General features: G+C 45.3%; 1 protein-coding gene across 1 annotated transcript in view; it reads right to left on the reverse strand.

The window, feature by feature from the left end:
• The window catches only part of LOC143299121 (glycine receptor subunit alpha-2-like), a 30549-nt gene that overhangs the window by 6226 nt on the left and 2157 nt on the right, over nucleotides 1-22166 (reverse strand). The window contains exons 2-5 of the mRNA XM_076612251.1: nucleotides 16445-16512; nucleotides 8443-8690; nucleotides 6058-6140; nucleotides 2621-2794 (exon numbers count right to left, since the gene is read on the reverse strand). Coding sequence (XP_076468366.1) covers nucleotides 2621-2794; nucleotides 6058-6140; nucleotides 8443-8690; nucleotides 16445-16447 — 508 coding nt within the window. The 5' untranslated portion in view covers nucleotides 16448-16512. The remainder of the gene's footprint in view (nucleotides 1-2620; nucleotides 2795-6057; nucleotides 6141-8442; nucleotides 8691-16444; nucleotides 16513-22166) is intronic.

The raw sequence follows: 22166 nt of genomic DNA on the forward strand, positions 1-22166 counted from the left end.
CCCCTCTCCCTTCTCTTTCGCCTCTACCCCCTGTCTCTCAGCCCTCTCCCTTCTCTCTCACCTCTACCCCCTGTCTCTCCCCTCTCCCTTCTCTCGCCTCTACCCCCTGTCTCTCCCCTCTCCCTTCTCTCTCACCTCTAACCCTTGTCTCTCCCCTCTTCCTTCTCTCTCGCCTCTACCCCCTGTCTCTCCCCTCTCCCTTCTCTCTCACCTCTAACCCTTGTCTCTCCCCTCTCCCTTCTCTCTCACCTCTAACCCTTGTCTCTCCCCTCTTCCTTCTCTCTCGCCTCTACCCCCTGTCTCTCCCCTCTTCCTTCTCTCTCGCCTCTACCACCTGTCTCTCCCCTCTCCCTTCTCTCTCGTCTCTACCCCCTGTCTCTCCCCTCTCCCTTCTCTCTCACCTTTACCCCCTGTCTCTCCCCTCTCCCTTCTCTCTCGCCTCTAGACTCGGTCTCTCCCCTCTCCCTTCTCTCTGGCCTCTACCCCCTGTCTCTCCCCTCTCCCTTCTCTCTCGCCTCTACCCCCTTGTCTCTCCGCCCTCTCCCTTCTCTCTCGCCTCTACCCCTGTCTCTCCCCTCTCCCTTGTCTCTCGCCTCTACCCCCTGTCTCTCCGCCCTCTCCCTTCTCTTTCGCCTCTACCCCCTGTCTCTCCCCTCTCCCTTGTCTCTCGCCTCTACCCCCTGTCTCTCCCCTCTCCCTTCTCTTTCGCCTCTACCCCCTGTCTCTCCCCTCTCCCTTGTCTCTCGCCTCTACCCCCTGTCTCTCCCCTCTCCCTTCTCTCTCGCCTCTGTCCCCTGCCTCTCCCTTCTCCCTTCTCTCTTGCCTCTACCCCCTGTCTCTCCTCTCTCCCTTCTCTCTCGCCGCTACCCCCTTGTCTCTCCCCTCTTCCTTCTCTCTCGCCTGTCTCCCCTGTCTCTCCTCTCTCGCCGCTACCCCCTGTCTCTCCTCTCTCCCTTCTCTCTCGCCTGTCTCCCCTCTCCCTCCCCCTCTCCCTTCTCTCTCGCCTCTACCCCCTGCCTCTCCCTTCTCCCTTCTCTCTCGCCTCAACCCCCCTGTCTCTCCCCTCTCCCTTCTCTCTCGCCTCTACCCCCTGTCTCTCCCCTCTCCCTTCTCTCTCGCCTCTACCCCCTCAGAAAAAAACAAAACAAAACAAAAAACAAAACAAATACTCTGCCAGCAGCATCCTACCCCCCTCCCCACCCCCATCACCCACCTAACTCTCCTCATCTTTCTCAGACCCCTCTCTATTCCCTCACCCCCGCATCTCTCTCTCTCTCCCGGTATCGTCCCTTCTCCCAAGTTTGAGTGGAAGATTCAAAGTGAGCGTCTAGTCATTCGTACGAGACTATTAACCGATGTCCCATGTGCATGCAGCAGGCACTAGGCGCGCTGAAAAAGAACCTATGAAAACGACAGTGGTGTCCTTTGGCGAAAACCACTCTGAAAGGCACACAAAAATAATAGACATAATCTGCACTTAAAGCCTGGTTCAGTGCGTTGTGTTATGCTGTTGGGTTAGGCAGCTGCCTTGCAAGAAGAGGTCCTGCACCCAGATCCGAACGCAGTGACACCTCCTTGAGAAAATGAAACTTAAGCTGAAACTCTCTCTATATAAACCACCGTTATTCTTTTGTTCATACATTGTCCCCCTTGCCAGTGATAGTATTGTCAATGACAATAAAACAATGTCCGTGTCCGTGTCCGTGTCCGTCTCTCTCTCTCTCTCGGTAAGTGCAGATTTCTTTATATCGAATGCGGTCATTGCTAGTGCATTGTACCCCTGATAAAATACAGCCAGGCATCTGCCGTACAAGATGTGGTGTAGTGTATATGGATTTCTCCGAACGCAGTGACGCCTCCTTGAGAAACTGAAACTGAAAATGAATCTCTCTCTCTCTCTCTGTTTCTATCTCTGTTTCGCTGTCTCTGTATCGGTCCTCACTTCTCTCTCTCTCTCTGTCTACTTCTTCTTCTTCCACTTAACGACCAACATCAGTATGCTGATGAAAATTGTCGTGTTGTGGGAGGTTGCTGTTGGGTGCAAGTTAGCTGGGCTACCGAGGGATGTTCTGTTGACTGATAGGGGAGATGGGGCGCAGTCCACTGGTGTATTCGCATCTCCAGCTAGGCCAATCCGGCTACCGTAGCGGTCCTCGGGAATACACCCGACCGGCACAGCCCTAGCCTTCTACGACACTACTTACCAGTGGGAGAAAAAAAGTGGGTGTGGGTGGACTTGCTGGCTGGTAGGGGTGGGACTTAAATAGAGGTGTTGAAGGGCAGTGCGGGGGAAGGGGGGGGGGGTCAGGGGGGACTACTCTGTTGTGTCACAGGCAGGAGGCGAGTCTAGACTTGAAGCAGTCCAGCGACTCGGCTGTGACAACCTCCTGGGGCAGTGTATTCCATTCCGAAATGGTACGGGGGAAGAAAGACATCTGTACTGCGTCCAGCAGGTAGTTGCAGATGTTGTTTTCTTTCCTGGAGCTCAGCCTGCTGTCTGATGGTGTTGGCAGGTCGTCTTTGTATCAGTCCCCCCCCCCCCTTCCTCTCTCCATCTCCCTCCCCCCTCCATCCACACCTCCCCCCCCCTCACACAACTCCCTCCCTCAACTCAACTCACCGGATTTCTGGTGGTAGCGCTTGTTGCAGCGGATGGCGTCGCTGCCGACCACCTCGAACTGGGGCAGCTCCACGTTGGTGTTGACGATGACGGGGCTGGTGGCCAGGGCGCTAGGGTCCAGGGGTTCCGTGGTGTTCATCCAGTCCAGCACGATCTTGTCGTCCGCGTACCCGACTGGTTGGGGGGTGTATAGGGGGTGGTGGTGGTGGTAGGTGGTGGGGTGAGCGGTGTGTGGGGGGCGGGTGGGTGGGTGGGGCGCGTAGATGGGTGGCGGTGTTGTTGTTGTTGGTGGTGGTGGTTGTGGTGGTGGTGGTAATGATGGTGATAGTGGTGGATATAGTGGTGGTGTTGGTGGTGGTGGTAGTAGTGGTGGTAGTGGTGATGTTAGTCGTGGTTGTGGTGGTGATGATGATGATGGTGGTGGTGGTGGTTGGGGTTGTAGTGGTGGTGGTGGCAGTGGTGGTGGTGTTGGTGATGATGGTGGTGGTGATGGTGGTGGTGGTTGTAGTTGGTGGTGGTGGTTATGGTGGTGGTGGTGGTGGCAGTGGTGGTGGTGTTGGTGATGATGGTGGTGGTGGTGGCAGCGGTGGTTGTGGTGGTGTTGGTGTTGGTGATGATGGTGGTGGTGGTGGTAGTGGTGGTTGTGGTGGTGGTGTTAGTGATGATGGTGGTGGCGGTGGCAGCGGTGGTTGTGGTGGTGGTGGTGTTGGTGATGATGATGGTGGTGGTGGCAGTGGTGGTGGTGGTGGCAGTGGTGGTGGTGGTGGCATGGGGTGGGAAGGGAAAAGAGAGGGTGATGGTGAGTGAATAACGATAAAGTTCACAACATTAAAACGTCATTTTAATTTTATCTATTGATTGATTGGTTTATTTATTTATTATTTGTTTATTTATCTGTTTAATCATTCATTTATTTACCACTCATTAATTAATACATGAACATTATATATATCAATTGATAAATCTATTCATCTATCTATTTATTCATTCACTTATTTACTGATGAATATATCGACACATATATTTCAATTGATATATTTATCTATTTATTTATCTATTCATTGGAGAAGAAGAAGAAGAAGAGGAGGAAGAAGAAGAAGAAGAAGAAGAAGAAGAAGAAGAAGAAGAAGAAGAAGAAGAAGAAGAAGAAGAAGAAGAAACAAACATTCAGGAAATCATCTGAAATTCTTATTTCTGCCTGCATGACAGCCCTAACCTCCATTACACCCCCACCTCAGCAATCCCCCACTGTCTGTCTGGTGGTCGGTCGGTCGGTCTCTCTTCGCTCTCTCTTGCAAACACACTCGCACACACACATATACACACACACATGCGCGCGCGCACACACACACACACACACACACACACACACACACACGTACAAACATTTCCCTGACACATGTCAGAGCTGTAGAGAGCCACCTCTCACTTCCCCCTCACTGGCTCACATGCACGCTCTGTTCTCTCCCCCCCCACACCCCAAATATACCCACCCTGGTCCCACATTCTGTTTGCTCCAGCACCCACCCTCTCTCCACACACTTTCTCTCTTCCAGGCTCACACGCAAAACAGGAAGCAGGAAATAAAGGTGAATTCAACCTTCACGATCAATCTCCTTCTTCCAAGACAAAAAACGAAACAAAACAGCACAGAAAAAAACCCAACCCCAAACAAGCTCGGAATGTTTCAGGTTATTGTGACAAAAGAAAAAGGAATTCAGCCTCTTCAAAATATGCTGACAGATATCGTGAGGAGAGGAGGAGGAAGAAGAAGAGGAGGAGGATATAGAGGAAAAGAAGGAGAAAAGGAGGAGGTGCTGAAGAAGGAGGACGTGGAAACGGAAAATGATGAGGAGAAAGAGGAGGAAGAGAAGGAGGAGGAGAAGAATGAGGAGAAGGAGGAGAACAAGGAGGAGGAGAAGGAGAAGTAGGAGGAAGAGGAGAAGGTGAAGGAGGAGGAGGAGGAGGAGAAGGAGGAGGTGAAGGAGGAGGAGAAGGAGGAGGAGAAGGAGGAGAAGAATGAGGAGAAGGAGGAGAACAAGGAGGAAGAGAAGGAGAAGTAGGAGGAGGAGGAGAAGGTGAAGGAGGAGGAGGAGGAGGAGAAGGAGGAGGTGAAGGAGGAAAAGGAGGAGAAGAAGGAGAAGGAGGAGGAGAAGGAGGAGGAGAAGAATGAGGTGAAGAAGGAGGAGAAGGAGGAGAAAGAGGAGAAGGAGGAGGAGGCGGAAGAGGAAAAGGAGGAGGTGAAGGATGAGGAGAAGGAGGAGGAGGAGAAGGAGGAGGAGAAGGAGGAAGAGGACAGGAAGGAAGATGAAGAGGAAGAAGAAGAAGAGGAGGAGGAGGGGGAGATGGGGGGTGGCGGGGAGGGTAGAAGACAGAAGAGAAGGAAGATGAGATGGAAAGGAGGAAAGTCAAAAATAGGAAGATAAGAAGAGTAAGGAGGGGAAGAAAAAAAAGGCGATGAGAAGGCAGGAAAGAGAGAGAGAGAGAGAGAGAGAGAGAGAGAGAGAGAGAGAGAGAGAGAGAGAGAGAGAGAGAGAGAAGCTGCCGGAGATGATGACACACAGGATGGAGAGAATGAAGAAAAAAGAAGAAGAGGGAAACAGAAGAAGACGAAGGGAGGAGAAAGAGGTAAAACGGAAAAAAACAAAGAAAACAACAACAAGAAATAGGAAAAGAGGGATGTAAAGAGACGGTGACAGAGAGAGGGAGAGAGAGAGACAGAGAGAGAGAGAGACAGAGACAGACAGAGAGAGATGGGGGAGAGAGAGGGAGAGAGACAGAGAGAGATGGGAGAGAGAGAGAGAGAGAGAGACAGACAGACAGAGACATAGACATGGGGAGAGAGAGGGAGAGAGAGAGACAGAGAGACAGAGAGAATGAGACAGAGACACACAGTGTTATATTTTCTCACTGAACATTTTCCGTTCACCAGATCATTGAAATGTACACAGTATCCAAGGCGTACGATTTATCCATTAAAAATCATTCTACTTCAATGTGTGTCTTAAAATGTTACATTGAATGTTGCATTCTTCTTCTGACATGGTAAGTGAGTGATACGCAGGAAGTGTATGTCGGTTACTTAGTCGTTTTTTTTTTTTTTTTTTTTTTTTCATTTCCCTTTGTTATATGTTATTTGAAAAAAAGTTCGGTTTTTTTTATTGCTTGAAGCGGACAGTTGAAGTCTACTGCATTTGAATTTGAATGTTTGCCAAGAAAAAAAAGAGAGAAAAAGGAAGAAGGAACAAACGGCAGTCATTCGCAGGTCGAACACTGTAAATATTTTACACTCTGTGCGGATTTCCATAAAGACAGACAGGTCGACACACTTAAGACATCTCTACGAGCCAGACAGACAGACGCACAGACAGACAAACAGAGCTAGAAAGACAGGCAGGCAGGCACTAAGGCAGACAGACTGACGAACGCATACGTACAGCTCATGATCTGAATGGAGCAGGAAGGTCTGTCGAAGGGATACAACCGTAGGTTCATGGGACAGCTCAGCGTCATGGAGAGCCTGCACGATAATAATAATAATAATTTATAATAATAATAATGATAATGATGATGATGATGATGATGATAATAATAATAATAATAATGATGGTGATGATGATGATGATAATAATAAGAAACAATAACAACGATGATAATGATGATAATAATAATAAATGATAACAGCAATGATAATAATAATTATGATGATGATACTACTACTACCACTGATGATGATGATGATGATGATGATGATAATAATAATAATAATAATAATAATAATAACAACAACAACGATAACAACAACATCAACAACAACAACGATAACAACAACATCAACAACAACAATAACAAAAAGATGATGACGATGATGGTGACAAGACACAGAGAGAGACAGAGAGAAAGAGAGAGAGATTGCTTTTTTCAATCTGAATGCGTTCCAAAGCAAAAGCCCGCCCAAACTCCAGCAGCTGACCAATCGAAGGGAAGCAACTATACTTTGCGGCAGGCAAAATAAACCTGACCTGTCTCCCTTATCTGAGACCACCCGTAAAGTTCATAATTATTTCCTCTTGGGTGCAGTAGTCTCCCCTTTCTAGAGCTGCCCCGTTCAAAAACTTCAGGAAATAACATCAACTCACTGATAAACTGATTGACAGGTATCTAATTCACATATGCCATTATAACTGAGACAAGATTAATTACATGCTAAATAAAACGATTGTCTCCTCTCCTTCCCCCGATCCAGCCATTTTCCTTCTGTTCCTTTTTGTTTTTCATTTTTATTTTAAAACTAAGCTTCATTTATCGCTTTCGCATTCTCTGCAAGCACTTCAACTTTCACTTTCCCTTTCTCTACAAGCAAACCACCTTGCCCCAACACTTCAACTTTCACTTTCCTTTTCTCTACAAGCAAACCACCTTGTCCAACACTTCATCTTTCACTTTTCTTTTCTCTACAAGCAAACCACCTTGCCCCAACACTTCAACTTTCACTTTCCCTTTCTCTACAAGCAAACCACCTTGCCCCAACACTTCAACTTTCACTTTCCTTTTCTCTACAAGCAAACCACCTTGTCCAACACTTCATCTTTCACTTTTCTTTTCTCTACAAGCAAACCACCTTGCCCAAACACTTTCAAATTTTACTTTCCTTTTCTCTACAGGCAAACCACCTACCTTGCCCAAACACTTCAACTTTCACTTTCCCTTTCTCTACAAGCAAACCACCTACCTTGCCCCAACACTTCAACTTTCACTTTCCCTTTCTCTACAAGCAAACCACCTTGCCCCAACACTTCAACTGTTACTTTCCTTTTCTCTACAAGCAAACCACTTTGCCCCAACACTTCAACTTTCACTTTCCCTTTCTCTACAAGCAAACCACCTTGCCCCAACACTTCAACTTTCACTTTCCCTTTCTCTACAAGCAAACCACCTTGCCCCAACACTTTCAACTTTTACTTTCTGTTTCTCTACAGGCAAACCACCTTGCCCCAACACTTCAGAGTTCACTTTCCGTTTCTCTAGAAGCACAACACTCTGCCCTAACACATGCCTCTTACTCCCTTCACATCCACCCCCCGCCCCATATCCATCCACAGTGCTGGCCCCGTGGTGACGCGTTCGCCCAGGAAGCGAGAGAATCTGAGCGCATTGGTTCGAATCCCCCACTCACCAGCTTTTTCTCCCGCTCCACAAGACCTTACCTTGAGTGGTGGTCTGGACGCTAGTAATTCGGGTGAGACGAATTTCCCTTCAAAGTTCACTTTCCTAAAGTTAACACACAACCCTGACCTCCCCACCTCATTTCCTATCATCCACTACGTTCCTCCTACTACTCTCCAACCATCCCCCACCCCGAACCTCAATCCCATCCCCCACCACGACCAAAAAAACCCAACCCAAACCAAACCAAACCACACACACACACACACAAAGACACGCGCGCGCACGCACTCCTATAAACACCCCCTCCACAGCACCAACCCCACCCCACACCTCCCTTTCCCCCTACACTGGCACTCCCCTCCCCACACCCAAAGTCCCACACCACACAACAACGACCCCAAAAAAACAACAACAAAAAACAAAACCACACACACACACACACACACACACACACACACACACACACACACACACACACACAGACATGCGCGCGCGCACTCCTATAAACACCCCCTTCTTTACACATATCTCCACAGCACCAATCACACCCCGAACCCCCCTTTCCCCCTACACTGACACTCCCCTCCCCACACCCCACACCCCAACACCCCACACCCGACACACCTCCACCCCACCAACCCAAACCTCCTTACCTAGAGATGTACAGGATGGAGGCGTCACGGTACAGACGACTCATCTGGTTGGTGATCATCACCTCGTGGTAGGAGGCCCGCTTCTCGTTTGGGAAGAAGAGGTCCGGCACCCAGATCCGCTTGATGTTCTGCGAGTCGAACTCCAGGAAGTCCTTGTTGTGCTCCTCGAACAGCGTCTTGAAGTGGTGGGTGGGCAGCAGGCGCTGGTCCCGCCAGCGGAGGTGCAGGAGAAGGCTGACGGTGAAGTCCTGGAAGTACACATGAAGGTACGTCATGAAGAGCGAGAAAGAAGAAGAAGAAGAAGAAGTAGTAGTAGCAGTAGTAGAAGAAGAAGTATACAAAGAAGGAGGAAGATGAATACGAAGAAGAATACAAAGACGCATACGTATACTACTACTACTACTACTGCTGCTACTAGTGGAGTGTTGGCCTTGAGGTAACGCGCTCGCCTGGGACTGGTTTTAATCCCATAGTCGCCAGTATTTTCTCTACTACTACTACTACTACTACTCCTCCTCCTCCTACTACTACTACTAGTGGAGTGTTGGCCTGGAGGTAACGCGTCCGCCTGAGAAGCGAGAGAATCTGAGTTCATTGGTTCGAATCCCATAGTCGTCGGTATTTTCTCCCCCTCCACTAGACCTTGAGTGATGGTCTGGACGCTAGTCATTCGGATGAGACGATAAACCGTGGTCCCTTGTTCAGCATGCACTTAGCACACGTAAAAGAACCCACGGCAACAAAATGGTTGTCCCTGGGAAAAATTCTATAGACATGAAAATACAGGCAGAAAAAAAAAAAAAATGGTGGTGCTCTCAGTGTAGCCACGCGCTCTCCCTAGGGAGAAATCTTTTGTGACATAAAAGAGTAATACAATACTACTACTACTACTACTACAACTACTCCGAGGAAGAAGAAGAAGAAGATTGAATGAATGAATGAATCTTTAATGGGTAAAGAATTAGGCACAGTAAAGGCCTTTTTACAATTCTGCCCATTTAACGACATAAAAAATAAAGAACGAACGACACAAAACATAAAAAATAAAGAAATAAACTGAAATAAAATAAAATAATAAGAACGACGAATAAGAATAGGAACTTGAATAGTCTATTAAAGGTAACAAAGCGATGAAAAACTGGAACAATTGGTACATTACATGTACATAGGTACTTACACACACACACACACACACACACACACACACACACACACGCACACACACACACACACACACACAAAATTATAAAACAAGCAACAAAGACATACGTACACATTCACGCCCACACACTCAAACACACACAAACACACACACGCACTTACTGTTCACACATACACATACATTCAATTTTTCATTCATCATGGCATGGCAGCTAGTGGACTGAGTACAAGCAAGCATTTGCAAAAGACCGCGAGTAGGTTAATCAAATGTATCGAATAGAAATATTCTTATCTTAGTTTTAAAGAGAGATATGGCTGGAATTTGACGACATGTCTTTGGAAGCACGTTCCATTCGATGCTTCCATTAAATGAGAGACTCATCTTAAATAAATCAATTTTAGGCTTTGGGACAATAGCTCTATCTGAATTACGTTGGAACTGGAAACAAAATAACGATTTTAAATATTGTGGGCATGCGTTATGAACAATTTTATGCATAAGAATCAATGTGTTATATCTAATAAGTAGATGAACAGGTAATATTTGAAGTTCTTTGTACATATTGTGCACAGATCCACCTGTGGTATTTACATGGTTAATCATCTTAATGGCACGTTTTTGTAAAGAGCAAAGTGGCTTTAATGTAGAAGGAGGACATTTACCCCAAATAACCGAGCAATAGCTGAGGCGAGACTGGATATAGGCAAAGTAAAACACACGTCTAGAATGATTATCAAGAAAGTGTTTGATCTGTGATAATTGGAATACACTAGATGATACTTGTTTTATGAGGCAATGAATATGTTCCTGCCACGAAAGATTTTGATCAATAGTAATGCCTAATAGCATATGCTTAGTAACTTGTTTGATAGTATTATCTTTATATTTTATGTTAAGTTGTGCTTCTTTTATGTTCTGTCTTTTCTGACGAGGACAAATTAACATGCATTCTGTCTTTTCAGGGTGTACGACCATATCATTAGCATCACACCAGTTTTCGACAGATTTCATGTTGGCATTCAGGTGATAACTAATTTCGTCAACATTGTGACTAGCATATTGTATTGATGTATCATCAGCAAATAAATCACAGATTGCATGTTGAATTGCTAAAGGTAGATCGTTGATATACAAGGAAAATAAGAGAGGGCCTAGAATTGACCCCTGCGGTACTCCTCTTGGAACATGCCTTTTGGAAGAAATAAAGCCACGTGAATAGACAGCCTGAATACGGTTTTCTAGGTAAGATCTGAGAAACAATAAGCAGTTATCGTCAATACCATAACATTTCAATTTTTGAAGCAATATTTCGTGATTGATTAAGTCAAACGCTTTTGTAAAATCAAGGAATATCACTCCAACCACCTTGCTTTTATTAATATCACGCAGCCATGCATCAGTTATTCTACATAAAGCGGTTTCACAAGAATGGTGCTGTCTAAATCCTGATTGATTGGTATAGAGAAGCTGATATTTTTCAATAAAGAATGTAAGACAAAGGTGTACATGACGTTCTAGAACTTTTGAGACAGAAGACAACAATGAGATTGGTCTGTAATTATTGACATCATTAGCATCACCTTTTTTATGCAGGGGAATAACCTTTGCATATTTAAACTCTTTTGGAAAATGATTTTTGGATAGACAAAGATTGAAGAGATAAGTAAGAGAATCGGCAATATAAGGTGCAGACAGTTTTAATATTTTTGGACTAATGCCATCGAAGCCACACGAGTTTTTATTTTTTAGCGATACTAAATAAGATAAGACTTCATGAATAGACATTAATGGAACAGAAAACTTTGTTTTTATATCTTTATTATGACAGAAGTTTTCTAAAATGCTGAAATCAAAAGAAGTGTGTGCACTGTCATTTGCGATTAATTTGTTTCCAATGTCAGCAAAGTGATTGTTCAGTGTATCAACAGGAATGAGACATTCCGCATTTGAATTGTTTGGTTTGGTGAGTTGGTGTATAGCCTTCCATATGGAGGCTGTGTTGCTTTTGTCTTCGATTAGCTTACGAAAGAAAAACCGTTTAGACTTTCTGATCATGTATTTGACAATATTACGTTTCTTCTGGTATTCTTCGAATGGACCGATTATCTTTTGATGGTCTCTGTCATCCATTGCTTGAAAGATATCTTGCGTAAGCCAACTCGGAAGAATTTCCGACTTGACTCGTCTCTGAATTAAAGGGATATGTTTATCAACAACATGCAGTAACGTTGCAGTCCAAAAGGAAAGGGCTTCTTCTGGATTAGTAAAGCTATAAATGTTAGTGAAAGGTGCAGAAATGAGGTCTGATTGAAAGGCGTCCAGATTAAAATGTTTAAATGACCGAAATGTGACAACAGTATGACCTGTTTTGGGTATTTTGAAACCCTTTTTTCCCCATGTAATGCAGACGGCATTGTGGTCACTTACGCCAACATTCGGCACACAAATTTCTCGAACTGATGTTAGATTGGATGTATAAATATGATCTAAGAGCGTTCTAGTTTTTTGTGTAACTCTGGTGGGGGAATCAATACACTGATGGAGATTGTAAGACGTATAGATGTTGTTCCATCGGCTATGACGCTGAAAAAGATCTAAATTAAAGTCACCCAAAATTAATACTTCTTTTTTTGAAAGCCAGGCGCTGTCCATCATTTCACAAAAATCGTCATACCACTTGGAAAAACTCTTAGGATGTCTGTACAAAAATCCTATAAGGAGCGAATCTGTTGATTTATTTTGGGATTGAACTTCAAGCCACAGTGATTCAACATCTGGATGATGTAGGTCATTACGAATTCTGTACGGAACGTTATTTTGAATATAAATGACGATACCACTTTCTTTAGATTTTTGAGGATTTTTCCGAACAATATTGTAACCAGGAATAGAAATAGATTTGTCATTAATGTGAATGTTCGTCCATGATTCAGAAAAGCCAAAGATATGGAATGGTTTATCATTATTATATATCATCTTCGATACGTCTGTCATTTTGTTGACCAAATGACATATGTTTAAGTGACCTACTCGCAGTCCTTCACAAACAGGCCAGTTCGAGACATTAGCAGGACTTGACATTAGTGCATAATAAAAATACTACCTAGATTTTCGAAATGCAGTTCTAGTAAGGGAAAGTGCTGAATAATTCAAGCTGAGAGAGAGAGAGAGAGAGAGAGAGAGAGAGAGAGAGCGAGCTTCTATGTCCGCGTTGATTTGACGCCAAGGCAAGTCTCTGGGAACGTCAACGATGCAAACTGAAACATCCATGGCGATGACAGCTTGCAGGGGAGGGGGAGGTGGGGAGGTGGGGTGAGTTAAGTTCCCACAACGTCATGTACGATCTGGGCTGATCGTCAGTCATCTAATTATTTATGATACAAGAGATTGTATCGAGGGGTGAGGTCTGAGAGCTGGGAATTGGTCTGTTTGTAAAGAAGGGTTGAAGAGTGGTACAGATTTAACGGGGAAAGGGTGTGTGGTATGTTGGTAAGCATTGTGGAATGATGGTTGTTCTGGTGACAAAGAATAGCAGTTTCCAAATACTTTGTTTGAATAATGACACAAGTTGTTGGAATAGTGGTGATATTGACTATCAGCAGCAGCTGGCTGGAAGTCGTACTGGTCTTGATGACAGACAGCAGGATTGGGTGGAGGGTCGAAGTGCTGTGTATGTGAGGCCATGGGGAACAGGTCCTGATTAGCGTCTGGTGGAAAGTCGTGGCGCCGTGGCTGCGTGATGGGAAACTGGGCCTGATGAATGGCTGGTGGGAAGTTGTGGCGCCGTGGCTGTATGATGGGGAACTGGTCCTGATGCATTCTAGTAGCACCGGGTGGAAAGCTGAAACGTTGTGGCTGTGTAGGCATGTAGTGCTGGTCCTGTAATGGATGAACAGGGAACTTGCGGGGTTGGGTCGGCTGACCGTTAGAAAAAACGGGCCTCAAACGATGATATGGACCACCCTGATGAATGTATTTCCCACGGAACCGGCGTTCTTGATTAAGTGTTAATTGACTGACAGGATGCCTAGATGCATGTTGATGGTGGTGTGTATGACAACCAGTCAGCCATTTGGGTTTCTGAGAAGTGTTAGGAATTTTTTCAGTTTCTGAAAGACGCTTTTCAGTGAGCTGTAGATTGTGGGCCAACTGAGCAGTTCCTTTTTTACTCAGATGGATATGATCTGAATAGAGGGTACCATCTGAAGGTGATCTGAAGGATGGCATATGATTTATGACTGGTACTCCTAGGCGATGGCATACACTTGACAGGGTTCTGTTTGACGGGAAAATAGCGTTGTTGAAGTTGTGATTTCCCTTTGCCGGAACAATGGAGCTCATGTGAATGGATGCCCTGGGGAAAACACGGTGAATACTTGATATGAGTTTGTTCCATGTGTCTTCTTCGATGCGACTACTTGAACAGTCGTTAACACCGACATGGACAGTGACCAATTCAATACCTTTGTTTTCACCCAAAGAGTCAAGCCATTGTTTCAGATCAGTGCTTGTCATTCCAGGTACACAAATTTTAAAAAGATAGGTACCGGGCGTTGTGATCCTCCTAGGGTTTATATATCTGATGACAGAGTCACCAATTAGAACCCTGGTGGCTCTTTCTGGGATTGTAAGTTTAGATAAAGTGTTCAGAGCAGATCGCTGTGAGCCTTTAGATTTGACATTGGAAGAAGATTGAGACTGTGGATCACCATCGTCGTGGTGTTTGGTACGGTTTGAAGTGCGACGAGTTTTGAAGGTCTGGAAGTCGGTGTCACAGGGCACGTTGTCACTGTCGACATGCTCGAGATTAAGAAAACGATTCGAAGTGGTAACATTTGCAACATGTTCAGTGATTGAAGCTGATCCATTTGTCTGTGTGGATGATGTTACGAGTGTCTTAGATGTGAGACTGTCTAGTTTTGATTGTAGAGAGTGTATGTGAGTTTTCATAGCATCATTATCACTCAACACAGTGTCGAGTGTTTTTTCCAGCTGGGCAATTTTCCGAAGCACACTTCTGAGATGAATGTTATCAACGTCTTCTGAACAATGATCAACCAAAATATTCGAAGAAAAATTAGAAGGCTTTGAACTTGTTAGCTCTGGGAAGGATGTATCAGAAGACTGCTCACTGCTCTGGCTCTGGCTCTGTGGTGGACTTTTCTCAACGAGCTCAGAACTACTGGCGTCTTTTGTATCAGAAGAAGAAACAGATACATTGTCCTGTACAGTCTGTGTGTCTGAAGTTGAATTGATGACGGGGACGAATGGGCGTGGTGGTGACGACAAAAAAGATAAGTGAAGTGAAGCTGATGTGTCATGTGGATGAACCATCTCTCCATTGTTCACAGGCCCACCAGAAGCAGGTATATTGCTCACGCTGGCAGAATGTGGACATATCAGAGTGAGCGCGGAGGAGTGGTCGTTCTGGGCTCCTGTAGACCTTTCTGGTGATGAGTTAGATCTTTCTGGTGATGAGTCAATCTCTTCACTGCCGCCAATCATCAGCAGTGGTTGGTGTGACTGAGGAACTTCAGCACCAATATTCAGCTCATGGAGTTGAGCAGGGAGAGGGATGCCCTGGATAGCTGTCTCGGATGCCTCTCTACCTGCATGTTTGTCATAAAGATCCTCCACTAATGTCTTGAGGATTCTGATTTGAGAGAGAGAGAGAGAGAGAGAGAGAGAGAGAGAGAGAGAGAGAGATTTAGAATATTGAAGAAGAAGAAGAAGAAGAAGAAGAAGAAGAAGAAGAAGACGAAGAGGACGAAGAGGAAAAGGAGGAGTAGTCAAATATTTTTTGACGGTGGTGAGTGGTTTAGGCTGGGGTCAGAAGTGATGCTGCTGTTTTGCTGGGGTAATGAGGGTGGAAAGAGAGAGAGAGAGAGAGAGAGAGAGAGAGAGAGAGAGAGAGAGAGAGAGAGAGAGAGAGAGAGAGAGAGCATGTGATTTACGTTTGTTTATTTTGTGTGTGCAATGACCATTGAGAGAGAGAGAGAGAGAGAGAGAGAGAGGAGTGGGGGGCATGGGGGGCGGGGTGGGCGGGTGGGGGTGGGGGGCATGAGCCCAGCACGTGATTTACGACTATTTGTATGTGCAATTGAGACACACACGCAAACACACACGGAAACACACACACACACACACACACACACACACACACACACACACACACACACACACACACACAGAGAGAGAGAGAGAGAGAGAGAGAGAGAGAGATTTAGAATATTGATTTGGCACGTGGTATCCATCTTATTTTGTTCGCAAAAACCATTCACTGAGAGAGAGAGAGATAGAGATAAATAGATAGATAGATAGATAGATAGAGAGAGAGAGAGAGAGAGAGAGAGAGAGAGAGACAGACAGACAGACAGACAGACAGACAGAGACACAGAGAGAGAGAGAGAGAACAATCTTGAGAAAACACACACACACACACACACACACACACACACACACACACACAGGGAAAAGAGAACAGCCAAAACTTGAGAGAGCTTCAGTACATGAGCACAGGACGTGATTTACGTTTATATTGTGTGTGCAATGACCATTGAGAGAGAGAGAGAGAGAGAGAGAGAGAGAGAGAGAGAGAGAGAGAGAGAGAGAGAGTCATAACATTAGAGACAGAGAGAGAAAGAGACAGACAGACTGACAGACAGACAAATAGACAGACATACGGACAGACAGAAACAGACACAGAGAATCAAAGAGTCAGAGAAAGAGAGACAGAGGGAGAGGTAGAGATAAAAACTATGCAATCTATCCAAAGCCAACTATCGACATTGCACACACACACATACACACACGCGCACACGCGCGCAATGAACCACTTACCATCGTGGCCTCATTGACAGAATCAATAGTATCCACATACAGCTTCACCTCCACCTCTGTCGCTTTTTCTGAAACAGAACGAAAGAGCACTTGCACTTCACTATTCATCCGTATAAACAGGTGCCCGAAAGATTGCTTGAACTGAGCCACCAGGCGGGAGTTCATGCTCTTGGTAGGGCCAACCAAGCCGGGCAGGTCAAAGGGTAAAGGCCAGACAAAGTAGCGGTCCACTGGTCTTCCAGGTTCAGGATTAGGCGCAGGACTTGCTATGCAACCCTGTCCTGTTACAAAATTTGTGACGAAAACAGCGACAGAAGAATTCGTAGCTACCACACATGCCTGAGAGCACAAAGGATAAGTACATAAGAAGGAAAATACAATTATACGAGTTAACCCAAACAATCAGTTCAGTTTACACTTAAAAGATTAATCTTATTCAACGTGCTGGTAATATGTCTGAACTGTGAGCATCTTCCTCTTGTAATAACATATCCAGGCGTCAACAAAGGTAACAGGTCGGACAGATACAGACACGTGCAGTGTCGGTCAAGAAATTTGAGCGAAACTCCCAAAGTTTTCACATCTGTGGAGTGGACGTCACTCGACTGCGTGGTCCCAGTCTTCCCATTTCAGCCCATTAACACAGTCCACTCTGGACCGGAACCAGTCAATTGACCTTGTTCTGGATGACGTTTGAGCCCACCTTCGTGACGCTAACTCGTGTCTGTGTGTGAATTGCTGCGTCAAGATTTCATGATGTTTGATTAAACTCCAGCCCAGGTGGATTAACTAATAGATTATTAATCAATGAATTAATGTGCAATATAATACATGCAGTGTTAGCCTTGGTGTGTTTCGATATGTTTACAATGATAAATACAACATTTCAATTCAGTGAATAGATTATATACAATAGTGTTTATATTAATGTCTTATATGTTATTGATTCTTTTTAATTAAGTCATGTTTATGTTTTTGTGTTGAGTAATTGTCTACGTTTGTTTTGCCGCACCTGATGTACTTTCTCTTAATGAGATAATAAAGTTATTCTTTTCTTCTCTTCTCTTCTCTTATTTTGAAACCAAAACAAAATGCAGCAGGCAGCCAACACCGCACTTTGGGGAATGTGCATGTCGGGTACATTCACGTTCGTACTGACCTACCGAACGCTGATGTGGATTATGGGATCTTTAACGTGCCTGAGTGATCTTCTGCATGTGTGTGCACACTGAAGGGGTTGGCAAAGGTTCTGGTTAGAGGTGTGCGCATAATCTGAACTGAGAGATTAGAAAACAGAAATTCATTTACACCATTAACCCACCAGGAGCCGACAAGAGGAACCCAGAGCCCCAGTTCTGAATGTCCTACGCTTTGACCACTTTCCGTCTTCGGGGAGTATTTGTATAACACATTAACTCAGTTATATAACAGCTTACTCACGGAGGACCCCAAGATCCTGAGCGCACAGTATGAATCCCATGTGACCCCCCGATACCCCCCCCCCTCCGCCCCCTCCCCCACAACTCCATACTTTCGTTTCATTCTTCCTGTTCTAAGTTTTGTCTGTGTTCTGTGGCTTCTTTCTTCCTTCCTTTCGTTCATTCATTCTTTCTTTATTCCTCTCTTCCTGTATTTCTTTCTTTCCTTCTGTCCTTCAGACCCTTTGACTGCTGAAGAAAAACAGTAGAAGGCGGTGTTTCGAGTGATAAATGAACATGCGGCCAAAATAATCAGTCGAAAATTGAGAAAATGTTCTGGAGATATACCACTCTAGATCATAAGTGTGGATTTTCAGATTCCCCTTCTTTTGATGATGTCATCTTTGACGTCACTATGGTCATTATTTACAACGTCTTAAGTCAGTCAAGGGGGGGTGTAAAACAGGTATGCACATTTAACGATTTACTAAATTTAATGTGACAGCAGAATGCTCACATTACCATTTATTTCCCTCGACAATTTCTCTGTTCTTCTTGAGACTACACACACACACACACACACACACACACACACGCACACTAATCCACCACTCATACAAATTCGGTCAACTAGATGGAAATCCCACCACCCACCCCTTTCTCCCTTCCTCCGTCATCCGGTCTCCACACTCCCTTCCCCCACACCCTCACCCTGTCAGTTCAGAGAAAGCGTCACGTCACAGGCACTGAGCCGACAAGACGGAGGGGGGAACACAGCAGCTTATCCTGCTCTCACACAATGCACTGGAAGTGGAAAGCGGCCAATTAGGGCTTTGCTCAGAACATGCTGCGATGATTGGCAACTTCCTGGCCAGGTTGCTCTCATCATCTCCCCGATGCTCATGACACACATGAGGTGGACGCGCCCACGCACGCAGTCACGTACAAGCACACGAACGCACACACACACACACACACACACACACACACACACACAAACACACACACGGGCATGTGAGACTCAAACGTCGTGATACAGACTTGGAGACAGAAAGCCTCAAAGACTACAGCCGCCCTTGCGAAGTGGTAAGCATCACGGTTACTTACTGGGAGAACGCGTGGTTTCAACTCAACCAAATGCAAGTGGCCGGTTCCAAACTTGCAGAGCTGAGTGTGCCATGGGCTCTAATGGGAGGACTGGAACTTGCAAGACTCGTGTAATGTATGGATGCGTCTTCAGGAGTATTGCTTGGAGAACAAGTTCGGATCAACACTGCAAGTGTCAGTGTCTTCTGGACCTGGTTGACTCCAGGATATGGTAAGAAAAGAAGAGCAGGGTACACAATCTCTTGACTGCATGTAGATACACAACTCCCCTTCCTTCCGCTCCTATTGCATCCCCCATCCATTCACCCATCCACCACCCCCTCCCACACACACACTCACACCCAACCACCCACTCACCCCACACACACACCCAACCACCCACTCACCCACACGCACCCACACATCCATCCACACACACAAACACGCACACACACATACACTCTCAGACACACAGACACACACACACACACACACACACAAACACACACTGACACACATCTAAGCCCACACCCACCCACCCACAAACACACATCATGCAACTATTTCATGTTTGTTTCAATCGATCATTCTTTTTTTCTTTCATTCCTTCTTTCAACTCTTTCTTTCTTCCTCCCTTCTTCAAAGCAGTGATGCAGAAATAACGACTTTATTGAAGGCGGCTGTGGTCGGTAATAGCCATTGACATTAAGATAAATCCCTCCTTCCCCTATTCGAACGACACGCGAACCTTGCAACCAACGTTTTGTTTGGTTTGTTTCTGTTTTGATATGTTTTACGAGGAGTGATGGAGAAGTAATGATTCGTTAAATGCGATGAGTGTCGAAATGTCCCTCGACATCAGCATAAATCGTCCGCCCGCTCGTGCCCATGCACCTTGTCTATCTATCTATCTATCTATCTATACCAGGCGTGCAAAAATCAATCAATCAATCAATTTTATTGTAATGTATTGTATTGTGAAACTCTTCTGTCACATCATACTTCTCTGTGTGAAAATCGGGCTGCATGAGTGTGTGTGTGTGTGTGTGTGTGTGTGTGTGTGTGTGTGTGTGTGTGTGTGTGTGTGTGCGTGCGTGCGTGCGTGTGTGCGTGCGTGCGTGCGTCTATACCCACCATATCACATTCTTTGCGTGTTCTTCAGTTTAACGTCCATTCACATTGTGCGATTTTAGACGAAAAAATTCACACACATCTAAAGGAGTGATAGATAGATATAAAGTAACACAAACGCACAAACGTACACACATACATGCACACGCACGCCTGCACACACACAGACACACAGACACACACACACACACACACACACACACACACACAACCAATCATCGCACACCCCACATATACAGACACGCACACATACACATACCCATTGAACAAGACAGGAATACTCGACTCATAAAAAGTCGGTATGAGCGAAGAAAGAGAGAGAGAGAGAGAGAAAAACAAAAACAAAAACAAAAAAAACCGCGTCGCAGACACTGTATCGACAGGACCGGACCGCGGCAACCACCACTGCAACCTATCCTGCTCTCACACAATGCACTGGAAATGGAAAGCGGCCAATTAGGGCTTTGCTCAGAACATGCTTCGATGATTGGCAACTTCCTGGCCAGGTTGCTCTCATCATCTCCCAAACAATCATGACATACGCTACACGTGCGCTACACGTGCACACACATGCAGACATAAGTGGACATAAGTGGACAAACATACACACACACAAGCGTGCCTGCACACAAACACACACACACACACACACTCACGCTCATGCTTGAGCACACACACACACACACACACACACACACACACACACACACACACACACACACACACACACACACACACACACACACACACACACGCAAGCAATCACACACACATACAGACATAAGTGGACAAACATACACACACCCAAGCGTGACTGCACATACACATACACACACACACACACGCGCGCGCGCGCACGCACGGACGCACGCACGCACACAAACACAAACACACACTGACACACACTCAGAAACACTGTGGCATGGGCGAACAATATCAAAAATATGCTCTGGGGATAGGTGATTTCCTACGGCTCACGTTTTGCTAACCACTTCCAGCATGTGCGCATTCCTGTTCCATGTTTTCTTGCATGTGTGCCAAATTGATCAAACGCGGGTGCACTTAGAGAGAAGGAGGCGCACACACGCACACGCACACACACACACACACACACACACACACACACACACAAACAAACAAACAAACACACAGATAGACGTAAAACACACATACGCACTTGAATGCATACATTTTCATACACAAGAGCACAATTATACTTAAGTAAACAAAATCGGAACAGCAGATGCCTCCTCTGCTGTTATGATGGTCATAGTAGGACACGACTGACTATCATATATATATATATAAACAAAATCCTCACACATGTACGCACACACGCACATACGCATACACACGTCAACACCCCTCTCCCCACCCTGCCCCTTCAAACACACACATGGAGGAAAACCCAAACATTCAGTCATATATTATTTTTCGTTTCTGTGAAATGGAGTTATGCAATCGTGCGAATGACTCGTGTGTATGCGTTTTGATTTGTCTCTCTGCAAGATTCAGCACTATACATATGTTAATTATCATCAATATTTATGAGACAGAGTAGCTGACATAAGAACACGAACACACATGCACGCAAACAAACATACACACACGTACACACATGCACACACAGATATACACAAAATATGCACACACATATGCACACACTATCTCTCATGCAGACTCTCCCTCTGCCTGCATGGTTCCCAGACAAGCAACTGACCGGCAGACAGACAGACAGAAAGGCAGACAGACAGACAGACAGACAGAAACACACATTTGCATATCCCACACTTAATGAGCACGGGCACAAATATGTTCCTCTTCAATCTCTCTTCCTTCTACCCCCCTTCCCCGCCCCCGGCCCCCCGCCCCCTCATCATCCTACCATCTTACCGATGTTAAGAATACATCTATCGAGATTTTCCGAGTGGAAAATGATTCCTTACGCTTGGTTGCTTCGCCTTATGTTTGGCTCCAACCCCGAATCGTGTTCTTCTGAACTGATGACTGATTGCAGGCACAAAATAATTTTCATGTAAAAAAAAAGAAAAGAAAAAAGAAGTTAAAATCACGGGTCTCTTCTTTTC

This window comes from Babylonia areolata, chromosome 24, assembly GCF_041734735.1.
Source record: "Babylonia areolata isolate BAREFJ2019XMU chromosome 24, ASM4173473v1, whole genome shotgun sequence".
Taxonomy (NCBI): Eukaryota; Metazoa; Mollusca; class Gastropoda; order Neogastropoda; family Buccinidae; genus Babylonia; species Babylonia areolata.